The 17,574-nt window shown below is 38.3% G+C and overlaps 2 protein-coding genes across 6 annotated transcripts in view; one reads left to right on the top strand and one right to left on the bottom strand.

Annotated features, from left to right (window-relative positions):
* Positions 1-17,574, bottom strand: part of Gtf2e2 (general transcription factor IIE subunit 2) — a 61,600-nt gene that overhangs the window by 37,552 nt on the left and 6,474 nt on the right. For all 5 annotated transcript variants that reach the window (XR_001229288.2, XR_003378298.1, XR_001229290.2 and 2 more), the window contains exon 3: positions 446-537. Coding sequence is in view for 2 of the 5 variants with exons in the window: in XM_013352031.2 (XP_013207485.1) it covers positions 446-537 (92 nt within the window). In the remaining 3 variants the exon portion in view is untranslated. The remainder of the gene's footprint in view (positions 1-445; positions 538-17,574) is intronic.
* On the top strand, positions 5,173-11,993 carry Smim18 (small integral membrane protein 18). Its single transcript, XM_005362514.3, has 2 exons — positions 5,173-5,235; positions 11,562-11,993. The coding sequence occupies exon 2, from the start codon at positions 11,596-11,598 to the stop codon at positions 11,881-11,883; it is 288 nt and encodes a 95-aa protein (XP_005362571.1). The 5' UTR covers positions 5,173-5,235; positions 11,562-11,595; the 3' UTR covers positions 11,884-11,993.

Below are 17,574 nucleotides of genomic sequence, written 5' to 3'. Positions count from 1 at the left end.
TGGTTGCCGGGAATTGAACTCAGGACCTTTGGAAGAGCAGGCAATGCTCTTAACCGCTGAGCCATCTCTCCAGCCCCTAAGGGTTTCTTGAAGTATAATCAACATATAATAAGCTACACATACTAAAATGAGTAATTAGATAAATCTTGACATATTTATATAAATATCTAACTTCTGCAAACCCAGATCTCTTTTTTTTTAAATATTTATTTATTCATTATGTATACAACATACTGTCTGTGTGTATGCCTGCACAGACCCCATTACAGATGGTTGTGAGCCACCATGCAGTTGCTGGGAAGTGAACTCAGGACCTTTGGAAGAGCAGGCAATGCTCTTAACCTCTGAGCCATCTCTCCAGCCCAAACCTAGATCTCTTAACTCCCGTTTTTTGTCAATAAAAAAAAAAAAAATCAAAGTGGACTTTTGGTATGTGAGTACTTACTTTCATGTAATTCACGATCTTAGCAAGAACACCAAACTTATATCCAGAGCTTCCAGATAATGCTTTCAAGTTAAATGATCCATTGTTATGATCTGGAAATGAAGTTCAAAAGATAACAAAATCATATAATGTGCTATTATGACTTAGGAATAAAAATAATTTTAACTTTGGTAAAATACTTCCCTTTGACTTTTTTCATCTAATTAAGTGTACCCTGTAATATTTTGGCAAAACTCACAAAATCCATGTATATTTATTGAATTGTCAAGCCCACCACCCACCCACCCTTCTTCAGAAAGAGGGTCTCACTCTAGTACACTCAAACTCACCATCTTCCACCTTAGCCTCCAAAATGCTGGGATTAGAAGATTATGACATATTTTAGGCTAAATATAATTTAAAAGCATTAAAATATAGTTTGGGGAAGGGGAGTGCTGCAGATCTAATTCAAGGCCTGTGAGGGTTAGGCAAGTATGTTGCCGCTTGTATTTTGTAAGAGATAGTCTTACTAAAAAACCACACTAACCTCCAACTCCGAGATCCACCTGCCTCGGCCTCCTCGGCTGGAATGAAAGGCCTGTGCCCCCATACCCAGCTCAAAACACAATTCTTTTACAAGTACCTTTATTTCTTTCTACTCCTACCTTAAACTTGATTAGAGTCCTCCAATAATTAGACAAGAGAACATTATAAACACAAGAAATGAGTGAAGGAAGGATGGATACCTATTGCCCCTCTATAATGTCCTCTTTACCTCCCTTCTTCCTCTTTCAGAAGTCTTTATTGTTCCAAAACATCTACCATTTTACAGCCTCCCTCCAGATAATGTTGTCAATGTATCTCAAATGCATTTGAGCCACAGACAAAAGAAGATTACAAAATTCACTATAAATACAAGAAAAGCATCTCCGTAGCACATTCTATTAGAAAGGCATCAGGTCAGATATCAACTTCCCACACAGTTGATACACAAATAGAGTGGCTAAATAAAAAAGAAGGGAAAGCCATCTCTGGCATCAGCTTGGTAATAACCATTTAAACAGAAGACTGCATTAGCACAACCACAAGTCAAACAAAACAACTGTCAGAGATCCAAAACAACAATTTCAGATGCAACATAATACTCCTTTGAAATTGGATAGTGAAAAGTCTTTATTGAATGTTTTCTTTCCTATGATATTAAAATGCAATGTCCTGAGGATCATGGGAGAAGGTAGAAAGGGAGGGAGAAAAAAGGGAGGGGAGCGAAGAAAAATACATAGTTCAATAAAAATCAATCAATAAAATGCAATGTTCTTTGGAACTTTTCCTTAGAAATAGTTTATAATTTTGAAAAGTAACTCAATTGGCACATTAAAGTCTACTATGCTTCCAAAACTAAATATCAAAAATGACATACTGATAGTCTTTACATAAATTATTTCAAAGGGCAGGGGTGGTGGCATAATCTATAATCTTAAGACTTGGTAGGCTGAGAATCACAAAAGACGAGGCACATGGGAGGGGTCAGAGGGAGGAAATGGTAGAAGGGAAATGCCATAATTATTTTATACTTAATGTTTATATTAATATTTTATTTATATTATTTTGTATTTCATTAAAATTAAAAACTCTGTTTTTTCCCAGAGGCCATGTTCAATTCTCAACACCTACATCTGGCAGTTCACAATTACCTGCAACTCTAGCTCCAGGGAATCTAATACCCTCTTCTCAACTCCAAGGGCACCTAAGCACACAGACACACACAAAGTAATATACAATACTTATTGTTTTTTTTTTTTTAATTTTAAGGTCATGCTCTGCTACATAGCAAGTTTAGGATGAGCCTGAGTTACAGAAGACCCTGTCTCAACAATAATAGCACATTTGTTTCAATTATGAAATACTAACTTTATGGTTATTTTCCCCAAGATGTTCAAAACACTTTAATGATAGTCACTAACCTTTATTGAACTGAGCATCATACTACATGATCTCCTCATTTAGTCCTTATTAAAAAAAATCCTGTTTAAGATTTTACTAAATTCAGGAAAATAGACTGGGCTAGAAAACATTATTTTGAGGTAACCCAGACACAGAAAGACAATTATCACAGGTACTCACTCATAGGTTTTTAAACATAAAGAAAGCCAGCCTACAAACCACAATCCCAGAGAACTTAGACAATAATGCAGACACTAAGAGAGATTTACATAGATCTAATCTACATGGGAAGTAGAAAGTAGAAAAAGACAAGATCTCCTGAGTAAATTGGGAGCATGGGGACTTTGGGGGAGGGTTGAAGGGGGGAGGGGAGACGCAGGGAGGGGAGCAGAGAAAAATGTAGAGCTCAATAAATATCAATAAAAAAGATTTCATTAAAGTTTATTAAGATTCTACTGTTCTTTGATTTAGTGTGTGGAGGGAGAGGTTGCATGTGTACATGTAGGCCAGTTTAAGGTCTTCAATTGTTTCTCCATTTTTTAAAAAATTTTGTCTTACGCATATGGGTGTTTTGCCTATATGTAGGTCTGTGTACCCCACGAATACCCTGGTACCCACAGAAGCCAAAACAGGGTGTCAGATGCCCTGGAACTGGGGTTACAGACAGTTGTGAGTGTCCATGTGGCTCTTGGAAATCAAACCGAGGTTCTTTGGAAGAGCAGCTAATATTCTTAACAGCTGAGCCATCTCTCCTGCCCGCCATCGTATTTTTCAGTCTCCCTGAACCTGAAACTCACCAAGTGGCCACAAACCCAGTAATCTTTCTGTACCAGCCTGTCCAGCAATGGGGTTCCAGGGGCAAACTCCTGTGACAGGCTCTCTGACGTGGGTGCTGGGAATTTCAAGTCAGGGTCTCCTGCTTGCACAATCAGTGCCTCACAACTAGGCCATCTCCCCAGCTCTAACTGTCCTCTTTTGAACATAAAAATTTTATGGTTTTAACAAGGCTAAGATTTTTTTTTTTTTTTTTTTATTTTCGAGACAGGGTTTCTCCATAGCTTTTTGGTTCCTATCCTGGAACTAGCTCTTGTAGACCAGGCTGGCCTTGAGATCTGCCTGCCTCTGCCTCCAGAGTGCTGAGATTAAAGGCGTGCACCACCACTGCCCGGCTAACAAGGCAAAGATTTAAATCAAGCTGTAAACCCTGTAATAATGCCCTGTACAAGAAGCTCTACCCACTACACTTTAATTACCACACATTATTATTCCATCTAACATGGGCCATTTTGTCAGAACATAGACACCCATAAATACACACGAACCTAGGACCTCAAGAATGCTAGGCAATGGTCTACCACTGAACTTAACCGTAGCCCACTAACTCCCTAAGTTACTTAGACTGGCCTTAAACCTGTGGTGTTACCTCCCAGACTCCTGAGTAGCTGGGATGATAGGGCTGTACCATCAAACCCAGAATTTTAATCAGTATTATTAAGTTTATCCTATAATACTGTGCACGTATGTATCTATGTGTATATATGTAAAACTGAAGAGAAATCACAGTATATTAAAAACAAACTTCAATCAACTATGAACCACATAGTCTGCTTACCACAATGTCCCTAGTTCTAACTCAAAGCCAACTGAAGCCAACATTCAAGTATCTATTGAATGATTAAAGCAATGTAATAAGGGTATTTCCATGTACTCCTTTACAGTGCCAGAGACTAATGGAATGATTTATCTAAATTTTTTTTAGTCTATGTAGCAAGGATTTACCCAGTCTCCCACTGTTTTTGTTTGTTTGATTGATTTTTGCTGATTTATTGTTGTTGTTTGTTTAAGACAGAGTGTCATTATGTAGTCTAGAACTCACTAAGCAGACTGGGCCAGCCTCTGCTTCTAAAGTGCTGGGATTAAAAGTGTGCACCACCATGCCCAGCTCTCCCTCTTTTAAAAGCTATTCCTTGGGCTGGAGAATGGCTCAAAGGATAAGAGCACTGGCTGTTCTTCCAAAGGACCTGAGTTCAATTCCCAGCATCCATCCACATGGCAGCTCACAACTATCTGTAACTCCAAATCTAGGGGATTCTACAACCTCGCAGTCAAAACAACAGTACGCATAAAAAAAATTAATTTTTAAAAATTGAAAAAGGATACTCGTTGAATTAAAAATAAATCTTGATTCTGCTTTGATTAGGCCAAACCCCTATCACCATAACTAAAATAACAATGAACAGACAGTTGCACTAGACCCAACTAAAACATAAAAGTTGTATCTTAAAATTTAGAAAAAAAGCCTGCCCACCTAAACTAACTCTACTATAACTTAAAGAACTAAAACATTATTTCTGTTCTCTCAAGATTTCTCCCAAATACAAGCACGGTCCATAATACCAGAAGTCAAGACTTGAGAATATACTGAGAAAAAAATGTTAATTTTAAACTTATTTATGAGATTTTACATACATTTCCTTGTTAACATTTTACCAACATGCTTAACCTGGGCTGCGTTTCCTAGGTAACTGCCTCTGGAGACCATATTCTTGCTCTGGCACTGAACTACTAACAGAGGGATGTGAAATTTTATAGAAAAAAAAAAACAATCTGTTTCTATGTGAAAAATCAGCGTAAAGACAAAAGAAATTTTAAAAAGGAGGTGGCAGCTGATACCCCAGACAGCTCTATCCAGTTTATGAATGACCTGTTCCTCGGGGTGGCAGGTCTTTATGCAAATGAGCACGGAGGAAACTGTCAGCTGCTTTACGCGTCCAACCAATAGAAGCACAGCTCCATCTTGGCTGTGCACTAGACTGCATTACAAACAGACGATACCATCGCTTCCACAGCATCCTTCCAGACGAGAGGTAGGCTTATTTGATCCTTTTTATTCAGTAGTCCATATCCTTATGAAGTAGCAGGAAAATATTTTACCATGAAAATAATCAAACAGAAAGCATTATGCCTTCAGAAAATGTAAAAGCAATGTATTAACCCATTATTTGGTAGGATTTTATCATGAAAATGACGGCCGCCCTATGCTATTTGATAAGCATCCTTACCATCTGTATCTTAATGGAAAATTCATTACATTTTCTACTAATCTGATCTATCCAGACCTTAAGTAAGACAAAAGCATTTGATGTTAACCTGGGCCTTTGCTAATTTTATTTTCTAAAAGCAAATTCATTTCAGAAGTCCTGTCTGTCTTAACAAAGGATGTTTCTCAAAAGAAAAAAATAATAGCAAATCTTCGGCTAAAGCTTTCTGATTATATGTACAAATTATATCAGCTGGTAAAAAGCAGTTATAAAGAAGCATATATTTTAACCAATGAGAAGATAATTCTAATTTTTTATATTTGACTTTGAGTACTAATGCAGAGAATGCCAAGAAAAAACCAGTTATAATTTTTATATAAAAACACTTTAACATGTATCATTATGTGTTGTATTATACTATAAGCAGAGATAAATTATAGAACATCAGATTTCCCCAACATCTTAATTAAAATATTTCCCTACAGTAAAATCTATCCTATCATAAAATACAAACCATGTTATTACACAAAAATCTTTTAAATATCCTTTCATTATAAGCCACACAAAAATTCTTAATTAGTTATTCTTAAGCTGGTATTGAGATACATACAAATTCAATCTTTTTGTTAAACTATATCTTAAAATTAAATGTGTTCTAAGACGAGCTGGTTAAGGAAGAACAGTAATTTTAGGTAGTAAAATTATTCTCCTGGCTCAGAGTAATCAACCAAATTTCTGTAAATAATATCTGAAGATGAAAACCTTTAGTAGATGCTAGCTCTCCATGATACACTGTGCTCAACTACCTAAATATCCAACTTTCACCTTTTTACCTTGTTAAGTATATTTACTACTAAGGCTTAGTTTTTTTCTTCTGCTTTTCATAATTTCTATTCCTTTGTTTCTTCATCAGCATTCAGGTTACACAAACAGTGTCTTTGGAAAACTCAAAAGGCTGCTGTAACAAGATACTAGATCTCAGGTTCAGCACAGCAGGGTTAATTACCTAGAAGCCTTTCTTGCTTACTCTACAAAAGATGGGAGCCAAATAATATAAAAACAACGTCAAATAACCGTCAACTTACACCCTAAAATTTCAAATTGTTTTAACACTCATAGCAGCCTACATCTTTGTAGAGTACATCTATAATTAGCATAAGTGGAGGTCTATTACTGTTCACCAAACCATCCCTCAAGTGCACCCTACCTCAGAGCCTCAGAGCATGAATCAATGAGCTGCTCTCCAGCTAACAGCTGTTATCAACAGATCGTATTTCACAGTGATGTACTTAAGGAAACCAGAGAATAGAATTCAGTTTACAAGTTTTTACCATAAATAGAGCTAAATCATAATTTCTAATCTGGTGATCCAGGGTCCCCAAACCACAAGACTATCCCCATAAATACACCACTGGGACCTTTTGTAAAAAGCAAATAGGGAAAGGGAACCTAGCAAAAACATAAAAATAAAACCTACCTAAAAATTATGTGATTTTAAGGTTTCCCATTCCTGTAATAAAATTATAAAGGGAAGATCTACCAAGTACAAAACTGTTTCTATTTTTAATCATTTTCTGTTTTCTAACACGTTTACAGCATTTCCTTGATACAAATTTAATTTTAATTGGGAAAATTTCATCTAGAATAGGAAATCTTGATGGTGTACTTTTTTGGGGTACTTAATTACACCAAATCCACTACCAATAAATTTAGTCTTTACCTGAAATCGAACAAACAAAAATTACTAGAGCTCTTCTATACTCAGAAAGAATACACATCAAACTGAAGGTGGGAAGTGATGTCATCACACAGGTTTACTTGTTCCAGACATGTATAGATGCTAACTAAAGCATGAATGTTTTTACTTCAGTTTCATCTCTGTCGAAAGTGGCAAAAATGTCGTAACATACAACATAAGCCTGGAGCATACTATCTTAGTCTCTGCTCTGTTGCTGGGGAGAGAGACATTTCATGGCAACTCTGGTGCACTGGAGCAGGAGCTGAGAGCTACATCCTGATCCTGGGCCTCACAAGGGTTTTTGAAACTCCCAGTGACACATCCTCAAATAAGGCCATACCTCCTAAACTTTTCAAATAGTGCCACTCCCTAGGGACTGAACATTCAAATATATGAGCCTATGCGGACCATTCTTATTCAAACCACCACTCATAGATACTCCTTTCTAAACTGCTTAGACACATGCCTTTGGTAAACACACTGCTATCCCATGGTCACTGCAGGCACAATCACTCTATGAATTCTCACAAGTACATAAGGTACACTGCCAGGGTGGGATATAGAGCAGTGGCAGAGTGCTCGCTCTCCTGGCACAAACAACTCCTCCGGTTTTAGTTTCCTCAAGTCTGGGTCTTCTTCCCATCACTATTACCTCTGCTCTTCAAGAAGAATCTGAAGTCTGGTGGTGGTGGTGCATACCTTTAATTCCAACATTGCTGAGTTACACAGAGAAACCTTGTCTCGAAAAACCAAGAATGTGAAAACTCATTCATGTTAACATAAAAGCAACATGTTTATCAAGTCCTCACACTGAAACCAGAGAAAATGCTCCTTTGTCCAGGTAAATATTTTAATTTGAACATGATTTCAAATTGCATTTTGTTCAAAATACAACCTAAGTAAAATTTAAGCATCTGGCTCGATAAGTTTCTAAGTAATGGTAGGGATGAAAAAGGACCTGGCTTTGTAGTTCACTGATCCTAAATTTTCTACCTCCTACCTCAGCCCCATGAATGCTGGGATCCCAGACATCTCCTTGCATAAATATTCACATTAAACTAGTGTCATAAATCTTAAAGATGCAGCAAAAGATGAGTATTTTAAAGTTACATGGGAGCATGCTCATACTTCACGCACTTTTATTAAAGAAGACGGGGCAAAAGAACCTAGCCATGACACATATATCCCACAGCTACCCACACCCCTAAATTTTGTCTCTAACCACATTTCCGAGTACTTGTACATTTGTGTTCATGGTGTTTAGACTAAGAATCATCGACAACACGAAAGTTGGATCAGTCTATCAGGGCAGCCACATCACAGCATAAAAGGTATCACTTAACACTGGCTCATATGGCAAAGGTACCATAAAGTACAAGGCAGTTTTTTTCCATAAGAATGCGCTCTGCAGGGTGTGCATCAGATGAGGGCCTAGAACTGGCAGGAGAAATGGACATACACTCTTATCCCTATCCCAGAAGCTATCTCCAACTGATTGCCACTTGCAAATGAAAAATTAGTTTTCTTCAAAGGAGTCTCACTGGGGAAACAAACCACTGTTTAAGGCAGGCATGTCAAGTCACAGTAGTTTTTGAACCTTGCAAGTCCTTAGCATATACATTATAGCTCCCAATTTTGTTCTATGGGATCCCTGTGTGTGCACATGGATCTGCATCTATGCTTCTTGTGCTTTCCTTTGGCTCTTTTTAGTTTGGTTTTTGTATTATTCCTATTTGTTTTTATCTTATTTTATTATTATTTTATTGTCATTCCAGAGATGCCTAATTGTTTTCTAAGGAGAAACAGGAAGGGTGTGAATCAAGATGGGAGGAGAGGTGGGGAAGAAGTAGGGAGAATATGGGAAAGAGAAACCATAACCAGAATATATTATATGAAAAAAATCTATTTTCAATAAAAAAAGAATGTAATCTAAAGAGAACATTCCAAGGATAAGGTAATTTTGATTTTTATTTTGTACGCATTGAAGTTTTGTCTGCATCTATGTCTGTGTGAGGGTGTCAAGTCACTTGGATCTGATTACAGCAGTCGTGAGCTGCCATCTGAGTGCTGGGAACTCAACCCAGGTCCTCTGGAAGAGCAGTCAGTGCTCTTAACAACTGAACCATCTCTCCAGCTCTGTTAATGTAATTTTGAAATCCTAGGTCTAGTGACATAGCTTACGTGAAATGTAGTATGAAATACACCTCACCTACCAACAATGTAACTTCATATGGCCCTCAGCTAATAGAAGTAACTCAATTACACACCACCCATTAGGTCTGCTGTCTCTCATTGAAGAATGAAGAATGGTCAAGCACCATGACACAGACGCTTTAAGTCCAAACAAAACATATGTAAGCCTTTACTTCTGGCTTTAGATAATACATCTAACATTCAAAATATAGGAAGTAAGCAAGTGGATAGAGGTGGGATTTTATAAAACAAACTTGATTTACAACAGAAACTAAAACCTCAGAAAACATAACTTTGGTAAAAGTTATAATATTCTGTTTAAGTAGGAAGACAAATTTAACCAATGACTTCACAGTTTGAGTGTGGAAATAACGCCATGCTTGTATTCAGAAATACGGTCTTCATCTTTTTAGAAATCAGCACTGAGATATTTCTAGATTACATCACGTCTAGGAGCTGACTGCACATGTGACAGAAGCAAGTGGGTAAGGCACAAAGGGAGCAACTGATAATGAAGATGGAACAATGAGCACACGAGTTTATTACATGTTCTTTGCTTTTCTGAGATAAAGTCTCACGGTACAGCTGACACCCATCTGGAACTCCCAATGGAGCCTTGGCAGGCCTCAATCTCATATTCCTCCTACACCTGTGTCTCAAGTACCAGGATCACAGGCATATACCATAATGCCAAGGTTATTATTTAGACTTCATGTGCTATGTTGAAGTTTTCTTTACACATAAAAGACATCTCTACAATTTAGATAACCACACAGTGCACTGGGTGATATTTGTTGTGAATACACACGAAACCCTGTTTATAATAATATAACAAAGGAAAAGCATAAAAATATCAGCAAATTAAAGAAATAGAACCATGTGTTTATTTCCTTTTCTTTTTCCTTTTTTAAACTGGATAGGTATTTAATGACTCTTTAAAATATTTTTTAAAAATCAAAATAATGGGGGCTGGGTGTGGTAGCACTAATCTCAGCACTTGGGAATCAGATAGGCAGACCTCTGAGTTTGAGGACAGCCTGATCTATGGAGTGACTTCCAGACCAGCCAAGGCTACATAGTCAGACCCTATCTCAAAAAAGAAAAATTACAATATTTCTATACTAACAAATTTCCAATCCTCACATTCTCATATAAGGTATAACAAAAGTATTAGGTCAACAGAATTACAAAAATACTAAAATTAGCAAGGATAGTAATGCACTTTATTATAGTCCCAGCTCTAAGGAGGCAAAGAAATCATACAATAATCAATCTCAACTACATAACAAATTTAAGACCACCATAAACTATAAAAGTTTAAAAACAAAACAAAAATAGGGGTCAAGGAAGGAGCCCAGCAGTATAAAAACAAATTTAATTACTAGCTTACTTGAAGAAATTAATAATTCACACTTCTTAAAGAGTTAAATTTATCTGCTTTTTAAAAATTGATTACATTTTCATGGGTGCACTTCACAAGCCATGGAGGTCCAGTTCTATTCACCACGCAGATCCTGGAGATCATACTCAGGTCACTAGGCTTAAGCAGCAAGCATCTTTACCTCCTCAGCCATCCCGCCAGCACTAAATGTATCCACTTTAAACATTACTATCCATGGGTCACTTATCTTACTTGAAGAAATTAACTATATATAGACTATTATATACAGAACTAATTAACATTAGTAATAACCAACAGTAACATCACCTCACAGGCTACTTAAGTCTAAAACTTTATTTTATCCTCATACTGAAAACTGTCAGTATGGGCTTTTCTTTTTGTTATTTTGTATTCAGCTACAATTTCTAGATTCAGATTGAAGTTGACAGAATGACAATAGGAGACAGAAACACCCTAAACCAAAAGGCAAGAAGCACCTGAAGGGTAATGACAAGCCTTCCCACAGGTACTTGCTCACTGACCACTGTTTCAGTCAAGCTCCAAGCTGGCAGTTGCTTACCCTTCATCAGCAGTGAATTCCATATGTAAATTTTTTTCTGTGTGTGTGTGTGTTAAGTATTATCTAATAAGAGAAATACACAAAAGCTAGGGTATGATTTACTAGTTAGCATAAACACAAAAAAAATTAACCGTAATTCAGTCATTAATTTTGTTAGATCATAACTAAAGTCCAAGTTACTATAAAGTTACTAAGGAACTTTAGTGTTGAGATCTGAGCGCATGAATCTATTTGGCTAATTCACTTTCTCCCTGTGGCAGACCCCAAACACCCATAAAGAAGGAGGCCTCAAGGATGGCTTCTAGCCACTGGAATGAGACCACCACCTCCGTTTATCAGTACCTCAGCTTTCAAGTCCAAACCATCTACCCTTTCCATGACAATTGGAACACTGCCTGCTTTGTCATCCTGCTCGTGTTCATCTTTACCGTGGTGTCCTTAGTTGTGCTGGCTTTCCTCTACGAAGCACTCGACTGCTGCTGCTGCGCTAAGAACAAAACCGTGAAGGACTTGAAGAACGAGCCGAACCCTCTCAGGAGTATGATGAACAACATCAGAAAACGTGACAGTGAGGTGGTCTAGCCCTTCTCAGAAGAGGAACAAAAGCTTTAAGAACAGCCTTCTGACTCGTCTGAGGAAAATGAAAATTTCCTGAAGCCAATCGTTTCAATAAAATTGTTTCTGACTTTGAATGTCCACAAGATTTCTAGTAGAAAGCAAGTGTGCACTTTTGTTTGTGTGTCCTTCATTAAATACAGTTCATAACAGGAACTTACCAGTCTACTTAATACAGCATCTCGAAACTAGATGAACTATTCCCAGCATGCACCACTGGGAACATTGTGCAGCAGTGTTCCCATTTCCAGGCAAACTAAAAACTAAGAGCTAGCTGCTAAAATAAGTAACTTGTGCCTGGTCACATAGGTTTAAAAAAGTGCTTCAGTAGCAAAATCCTACTTAAAATGTGCCTCTAAGTCAAGAGTAAAACATTCCTGGGTCAGCAACGGTGGTGCACACCTTTAATCCCAGGACAGCCTGGTCCACAGTGAGTTCTGGAACAGCCTGAGCTGTTACACCGAGAAACCCTGTCTGGGGTGGGGGTTGGGAGGACATTTTCACTCCAGAGCCCCTTTGTTATGGCAGGAGAAGGGATGAGAGAGTCTTGATATGCAGTCCACCCAGCCTTAGTCTCCAAAATGATGGGATTACAGGCATGTGCCACCATGGCACAGAGCCCCTACTTTTTAGAAGTCTAGTACTTTAAAACTGACTAAGGACATATATTTACTTTATTTAGTTATTTACTTTTGGTTTTTTTGAGTTAGGGTTTCTCTATGTACACCAGGCTGTCCTCAACCTCAGATCCACCTGCCTCTGCCTCCCGAGTGCTGGGATTAAAGAGGTTCACCGCCACCACCCAGCTGATTATTTTTACTTCTGCTATTCATGCTATCAAGACCTAAAGATACTCAATGCAGAAAGGTGAAAAACTTTTGTTAGGGCTGATAGAGTACTATGTGTACTGGGGATTTGAGGTTTTTATTTTGTTCATTTTGAAATGCAGCCCAAGCTGACCTCCATCCCCAATACTGAGACTCAGGTTTACACTACCCACCCACCCCCACTCAACACCTACAGAACTGAGGCAGTGTGGGGTAAAGTGCTAGCCATAAGACAATGAATTTGGGTCCCCTGAACCCACAGAAAGCCAGCAGCTCAAGGCTGCACTGCAGCACTCATATAGCAAAGACAGAACGCCCTCCTGAAGTTCACAGGCTGGCTAGCTGGGCTACAACACCGTTTCTAGAAGGAAGGCAATGAAAGACACCTGCAGTTGACTTCTGGCCTCTATACACATTCCATGGCACAAGTGTGCGCACACTCTTAAAAAAAGTGTGATAGTTTTATGCCAGGTGTGGTGCACACGCCTGTAATCCCAGCAGAGGCAGAAAGATTGCCACAAGACCAAGGCCAGCAGGACCTGGCTAAGAAAAGAAAAGAAAAAAAAAGAAAAGAAAAGAAAAGAAAAGGTTTCCTTTTATGTTCATTTTTTATTTTATGCGTATGGATGTTCGGACTGTGTTTATGCACACTACCTATGTGCCTGCTGCCCATACAGGCCAGAAGAGGGCATAAGATGCTGTGGAACTAGAGTTAACTAAACTGTCATATGCATCCAGAGAATTAAGCCTAGCTCCTCTGCAAGAACAGCAAGTGCTCTTAACAGATGAACCATCTCTCCAGACCATTTTATTTCTTGATATACCAATGGCTATGTAGATAATATATTTTACAATTTTAATACTGCTTTGCTGCCGGGCGGTGGTGGCGCACGCCTTTAATCCCAGCACTTGGGAGGCAGAGGCAGGTGGATCTCTGTGAGTTCGAGACCAGCCTGGTCTACAGAGCTAGTTCCAGGATAGGCTCCAAAGCCACAGAGAAACCCTGTCTCGAAAAACCAAAAAAAAAAAAAAAATACTGCTTTGCTATTACATATGAGGAAATCTTAAAAATCATTAAACTACCTTTAGGCTATAAACAACTACAAATTTACTTCAGGTAATTATCTCAGAATAAATCATCCTTATCCGTGCATAAAAATGCACTATTTTTATTTTATTAAAATAAAATAAATAAATAAGCTATTTTTAAAAACTACATTAGGGGCTGGAAAGATAGCTTAGTGGTTAAGAACATTTGTTGCTCCTCTAGAGGATCTAGGTTCAATTCCTAACACCTAAAGGGAAGCTCACATCTGTGACTACAGCTCAATCAAATGGCCTTTTACAATCTCCTCAGGCACCAGCCACGAATGTGGTGCATGGACATACATGAAGGCAGAACACCTATACACAAAAATAATCATTAAAAAGAGATTTAAGTAGATCTTAAAAAGCAAATGAAAAGGAGCTGGGGAGATGGCTAGGTCAAGAGCACTTGCTGCTCTCTCAGAGGATCTGCATTTAGTTCCCAGCATCTCCACGGTAGCTCACAACCATCTGTAACACTAGCTCCAGGAGATACATCACCCTCTCTGTCCTCTGCAGACACTGCATGCATCTGATACACATACATATATACAGGCAAGACACTCATACACAGAAAAATGTTTTTTTTTTATTTTACAGAAAAATGTTAAAAAAAAAAAGGTAAAAAAACAGGCTCACTCTGAAAAAGCAAGCAAGCAGCTGGGGCTGAGAACCCTGCATACCCTGGGTTCAAACCCTATACTGCAATAAGGTAAAAATAAAAAACAAAGAAGCTCAGTGGACAGAGATTATTTCCAATATTAACAAAAAATGAAAATACCTTTTACTAAATATACCAAGTCATTTTACTGGATTACAAGGCCACTTAATACTATTACCAAAACAAAATAGTGTTTTATATTTGAAGTGAAAAAAAAAATCAATTCTGAACTTTACCATTTTATTTTGTGCATATGTGTTGGTGAAGTGTGCATGCGCGTGCAGCGGCCATAGGAGGACAGCAGATGTCGTCCTCTACTGCTCTCCACCTTTTTTTTAAAATGATCTCACTGAACCTGGAGCTTGCTGATTGGCAAGAGTGGCTGGCTTGCAAGCACTAGGGATCATCCTGTCTGTCTCCGCAGCACTGGCTGCACCCCGCTTTATATATGGGTGCTGGGAATCCAATCTTGGGTCTTCGTGACCACACAGAAAGCACTTTACCAACTGAGCCACCCCAGTTCTAATTAGTTAACATAACAGATGCTATTTTAAGTTTATATACACAAAGACTGAAGACAAATGCAGAATAACGGGCATGTTTAGAGGATCGTGGCTGAGCAGCAGTTTCCTGGAAGTTAAACATTCCATCCTGCAGGGAAGCTCAAGATAGGAAGCAAACAAACACAGCTTCACGAAGTCCCTGAAACTGACCAGATTCACTAGGCCTCTCCCTTCCCAAGAATATACAAACACATATATGCAGGCAAAACACTCATACACATAAAAATAAATGTTAAAAAGTAAAATCTCAGATTCACTACTCCTCTCCCTCCCCAAGAATATATAAACACACCCATATATGCAGGCTACTAAGTCACACTCAGACAAACCTCTGGGAACAGACCAGCTGAGCTGTCTGGAAAGGACAATCCTCAGCCAGTGGAGGTGCCTACTAGGTGTCCAGCTTTGGTGATGCAGCTGTCTGAGTCCTTTCTGCTCCTGTAAATAACCCTAATAAAACTCCTTAGTTCACTAAGCAGGACTTTGATAGTATACGATAGTATACATTCTTTGTTCTGACAATCAGTTCCTTATTTAAGTAAGTAGACGTGGGGGTGGGGGTGTCCTCCCTAGGAAGTCTGTAACACAATCATGGAGAGTGCTAGGGTTTGCAGGGGCTGTTTCTTTTTTTTTTTTTTTTTTTTTTTTTTTTTGGTTTTTCAAGACAGGGTTTCTCTGTGGCTTTGGAGCCTGTCCTGGAACTAGCTCTTGTAGACCAGGCTGGCCTCGAACTCACAGAGATCCGCCTGCCTCTGCCTCCCGAGTACTGGGATTAAAGGTGTGCGCCACCACCACCCGGCAAAGCATTACCTTTTTCACATTTTCCTAACTAACATAAATACAGAGCTGGACATGGTGGCTCACGTCTTCGCTCTCAGTCAGGAGACAGAGGCAGAAAGACTGTCATGTATCAAAAACCAGCCTTGGCTACACAGTAAGTTCCAGGCCAGCCTTGTACTACAGTAACATCATTTCTCAAAATAATGATAATACTAATAATAACCTAAGTATAAAAAATACTATGTAGCCAGGAACTGATGTGGGATTCCTCTCTGTATGCTGTGAATACCACTGGTTAATAAAGGACTGTCTTGGGCTAAGATTAAAGTTTTAAACTGACTAGTATTCTGAATAAGATGATGAATCTTTGTCTTGCTCTGTCCGTCCTGGGTCATGGGTATCCATTCTGTATATACTTCCCATGTTAGGTATGAAGTAACTGCCTAGGTTGTCAGATCCACTACCAAGATATTGCAGTTTTTGCATTCAAGTAACCCCTACATAGGGCCCAACACCACACAGGGGTTAAAGATTCATCATAAGACTAAAATACTTTGATAGTTTTCTTAAAAGCTAAACATAAATTCACATTATCCAGAAATTCCATTCCTGAGTTCTGTATTCAATAGATATAAAAGCACTTAGGAGGCAGAGGCAGGAGAATTATTGCATTTGAGACTACCCTGACCCACCTAGTGAACTTCAAGCCAGACTGGGCTACATAGCAAAATCCTATCTCACACCCCCTCAACCATTAAATAAGCAAGTGGTGATACATCCATATAACAAAGAATACTCTTTGGCAATAAAGTACTGATTCACCCAATAAAATGGATAAACATAAAAAACATTAAGTAAAAGAAGCCACATATAAAAGATCACTGTCTATGTAAGTCTATGTATAGCAATTGTCTAGAAAAGAAAAACATGGGGCTGGAGAGATGGCTCAGTGGTTAAGAGCATTGCCTGCTCTTCCAAAGATCCTGAGTTCAATTCCCAGCAACCACATGGTGGCTGACAACCTCTGTAACGAGGTCTGGTGCCCTCTTCAGGCCTGCACACAGACAGAATATTGTATGCATAATAAATAAATAAATAAATAAATATTTAAAAAAAAAAAAAAGAAAAACATGTACACAGCAAGTATATTATTGGTTATCTGGGTCTGGGGTCAGAAGTCACTGTAAATGAGCACCTGCCAGTCCTTTGAGGGATGACGGAAAACTCTAAAACAGGAGTGATAGTTGTTCCAGATTTACTAAAAATATTTACACTATATCACTACAATTGTGGGTTATATAAGGCAAACCTCAATAAAGGAAGTTTTTGTTCTGTTTTTGCTTTACCCCTTCTCCCTGTACGTAACTGTACGTGTTCTTCCTCTTTAGTTTTATGTGCACGGATGTTTTGCCTGCATGTATCTGTGTACTACTTGCATGCAGTGCCCCCGGAGGCCAGAAAAGGCTGTTAGATCCCCTGGAACCAGAGTTACAGGCAGTTGTGAGCTGCTATGTGGGTTCTGGGAATCAAACCCAGGTCCACCTAAAGAGCAGCCAGTACTCCTAACCAATGAGCCACCTCTCCAGCCCTGATACTTTTATTTTTAAAAAGTTAATATCCTAATTTTTAAAACATGAGACTAATATAAACATAGTAAGGACTTAAATTTCTTTTTTTTTCATTTATTTATTTATTTATTTATTTATTTATTTATTTATTTATTTATTTATTTATTTTGTAT

Source organism: Microtus ochrogaster, linkage group LG7_11, assembly GCF_000317375.1.
Source record: "Microtus ochrogaster isolate Prairie Vole_2 linkage group LG7_11, MicOch1.0, whole genome shotgun sequence".
In the NCBI taxonomy this organism is placed as follows: Eukaryota; Metazoa; Chordata; class Mammalia; order Rodentia; family Cricetidae; genus Microtus; species Microtus ochrogaster.
This window is presented reverse-complemented; position numbering and strand designations above follow the sequence as displayed.

What these genes read in the sequence shown, in the direction of transcription:
- Smim18 (XM_005362514.3), top strand. Translation starts at nt 11,596, where the DNA reads ATGGCTTCTAGCCACTGGAATGAGACCACCACCTCCGTTTATCAGTAC.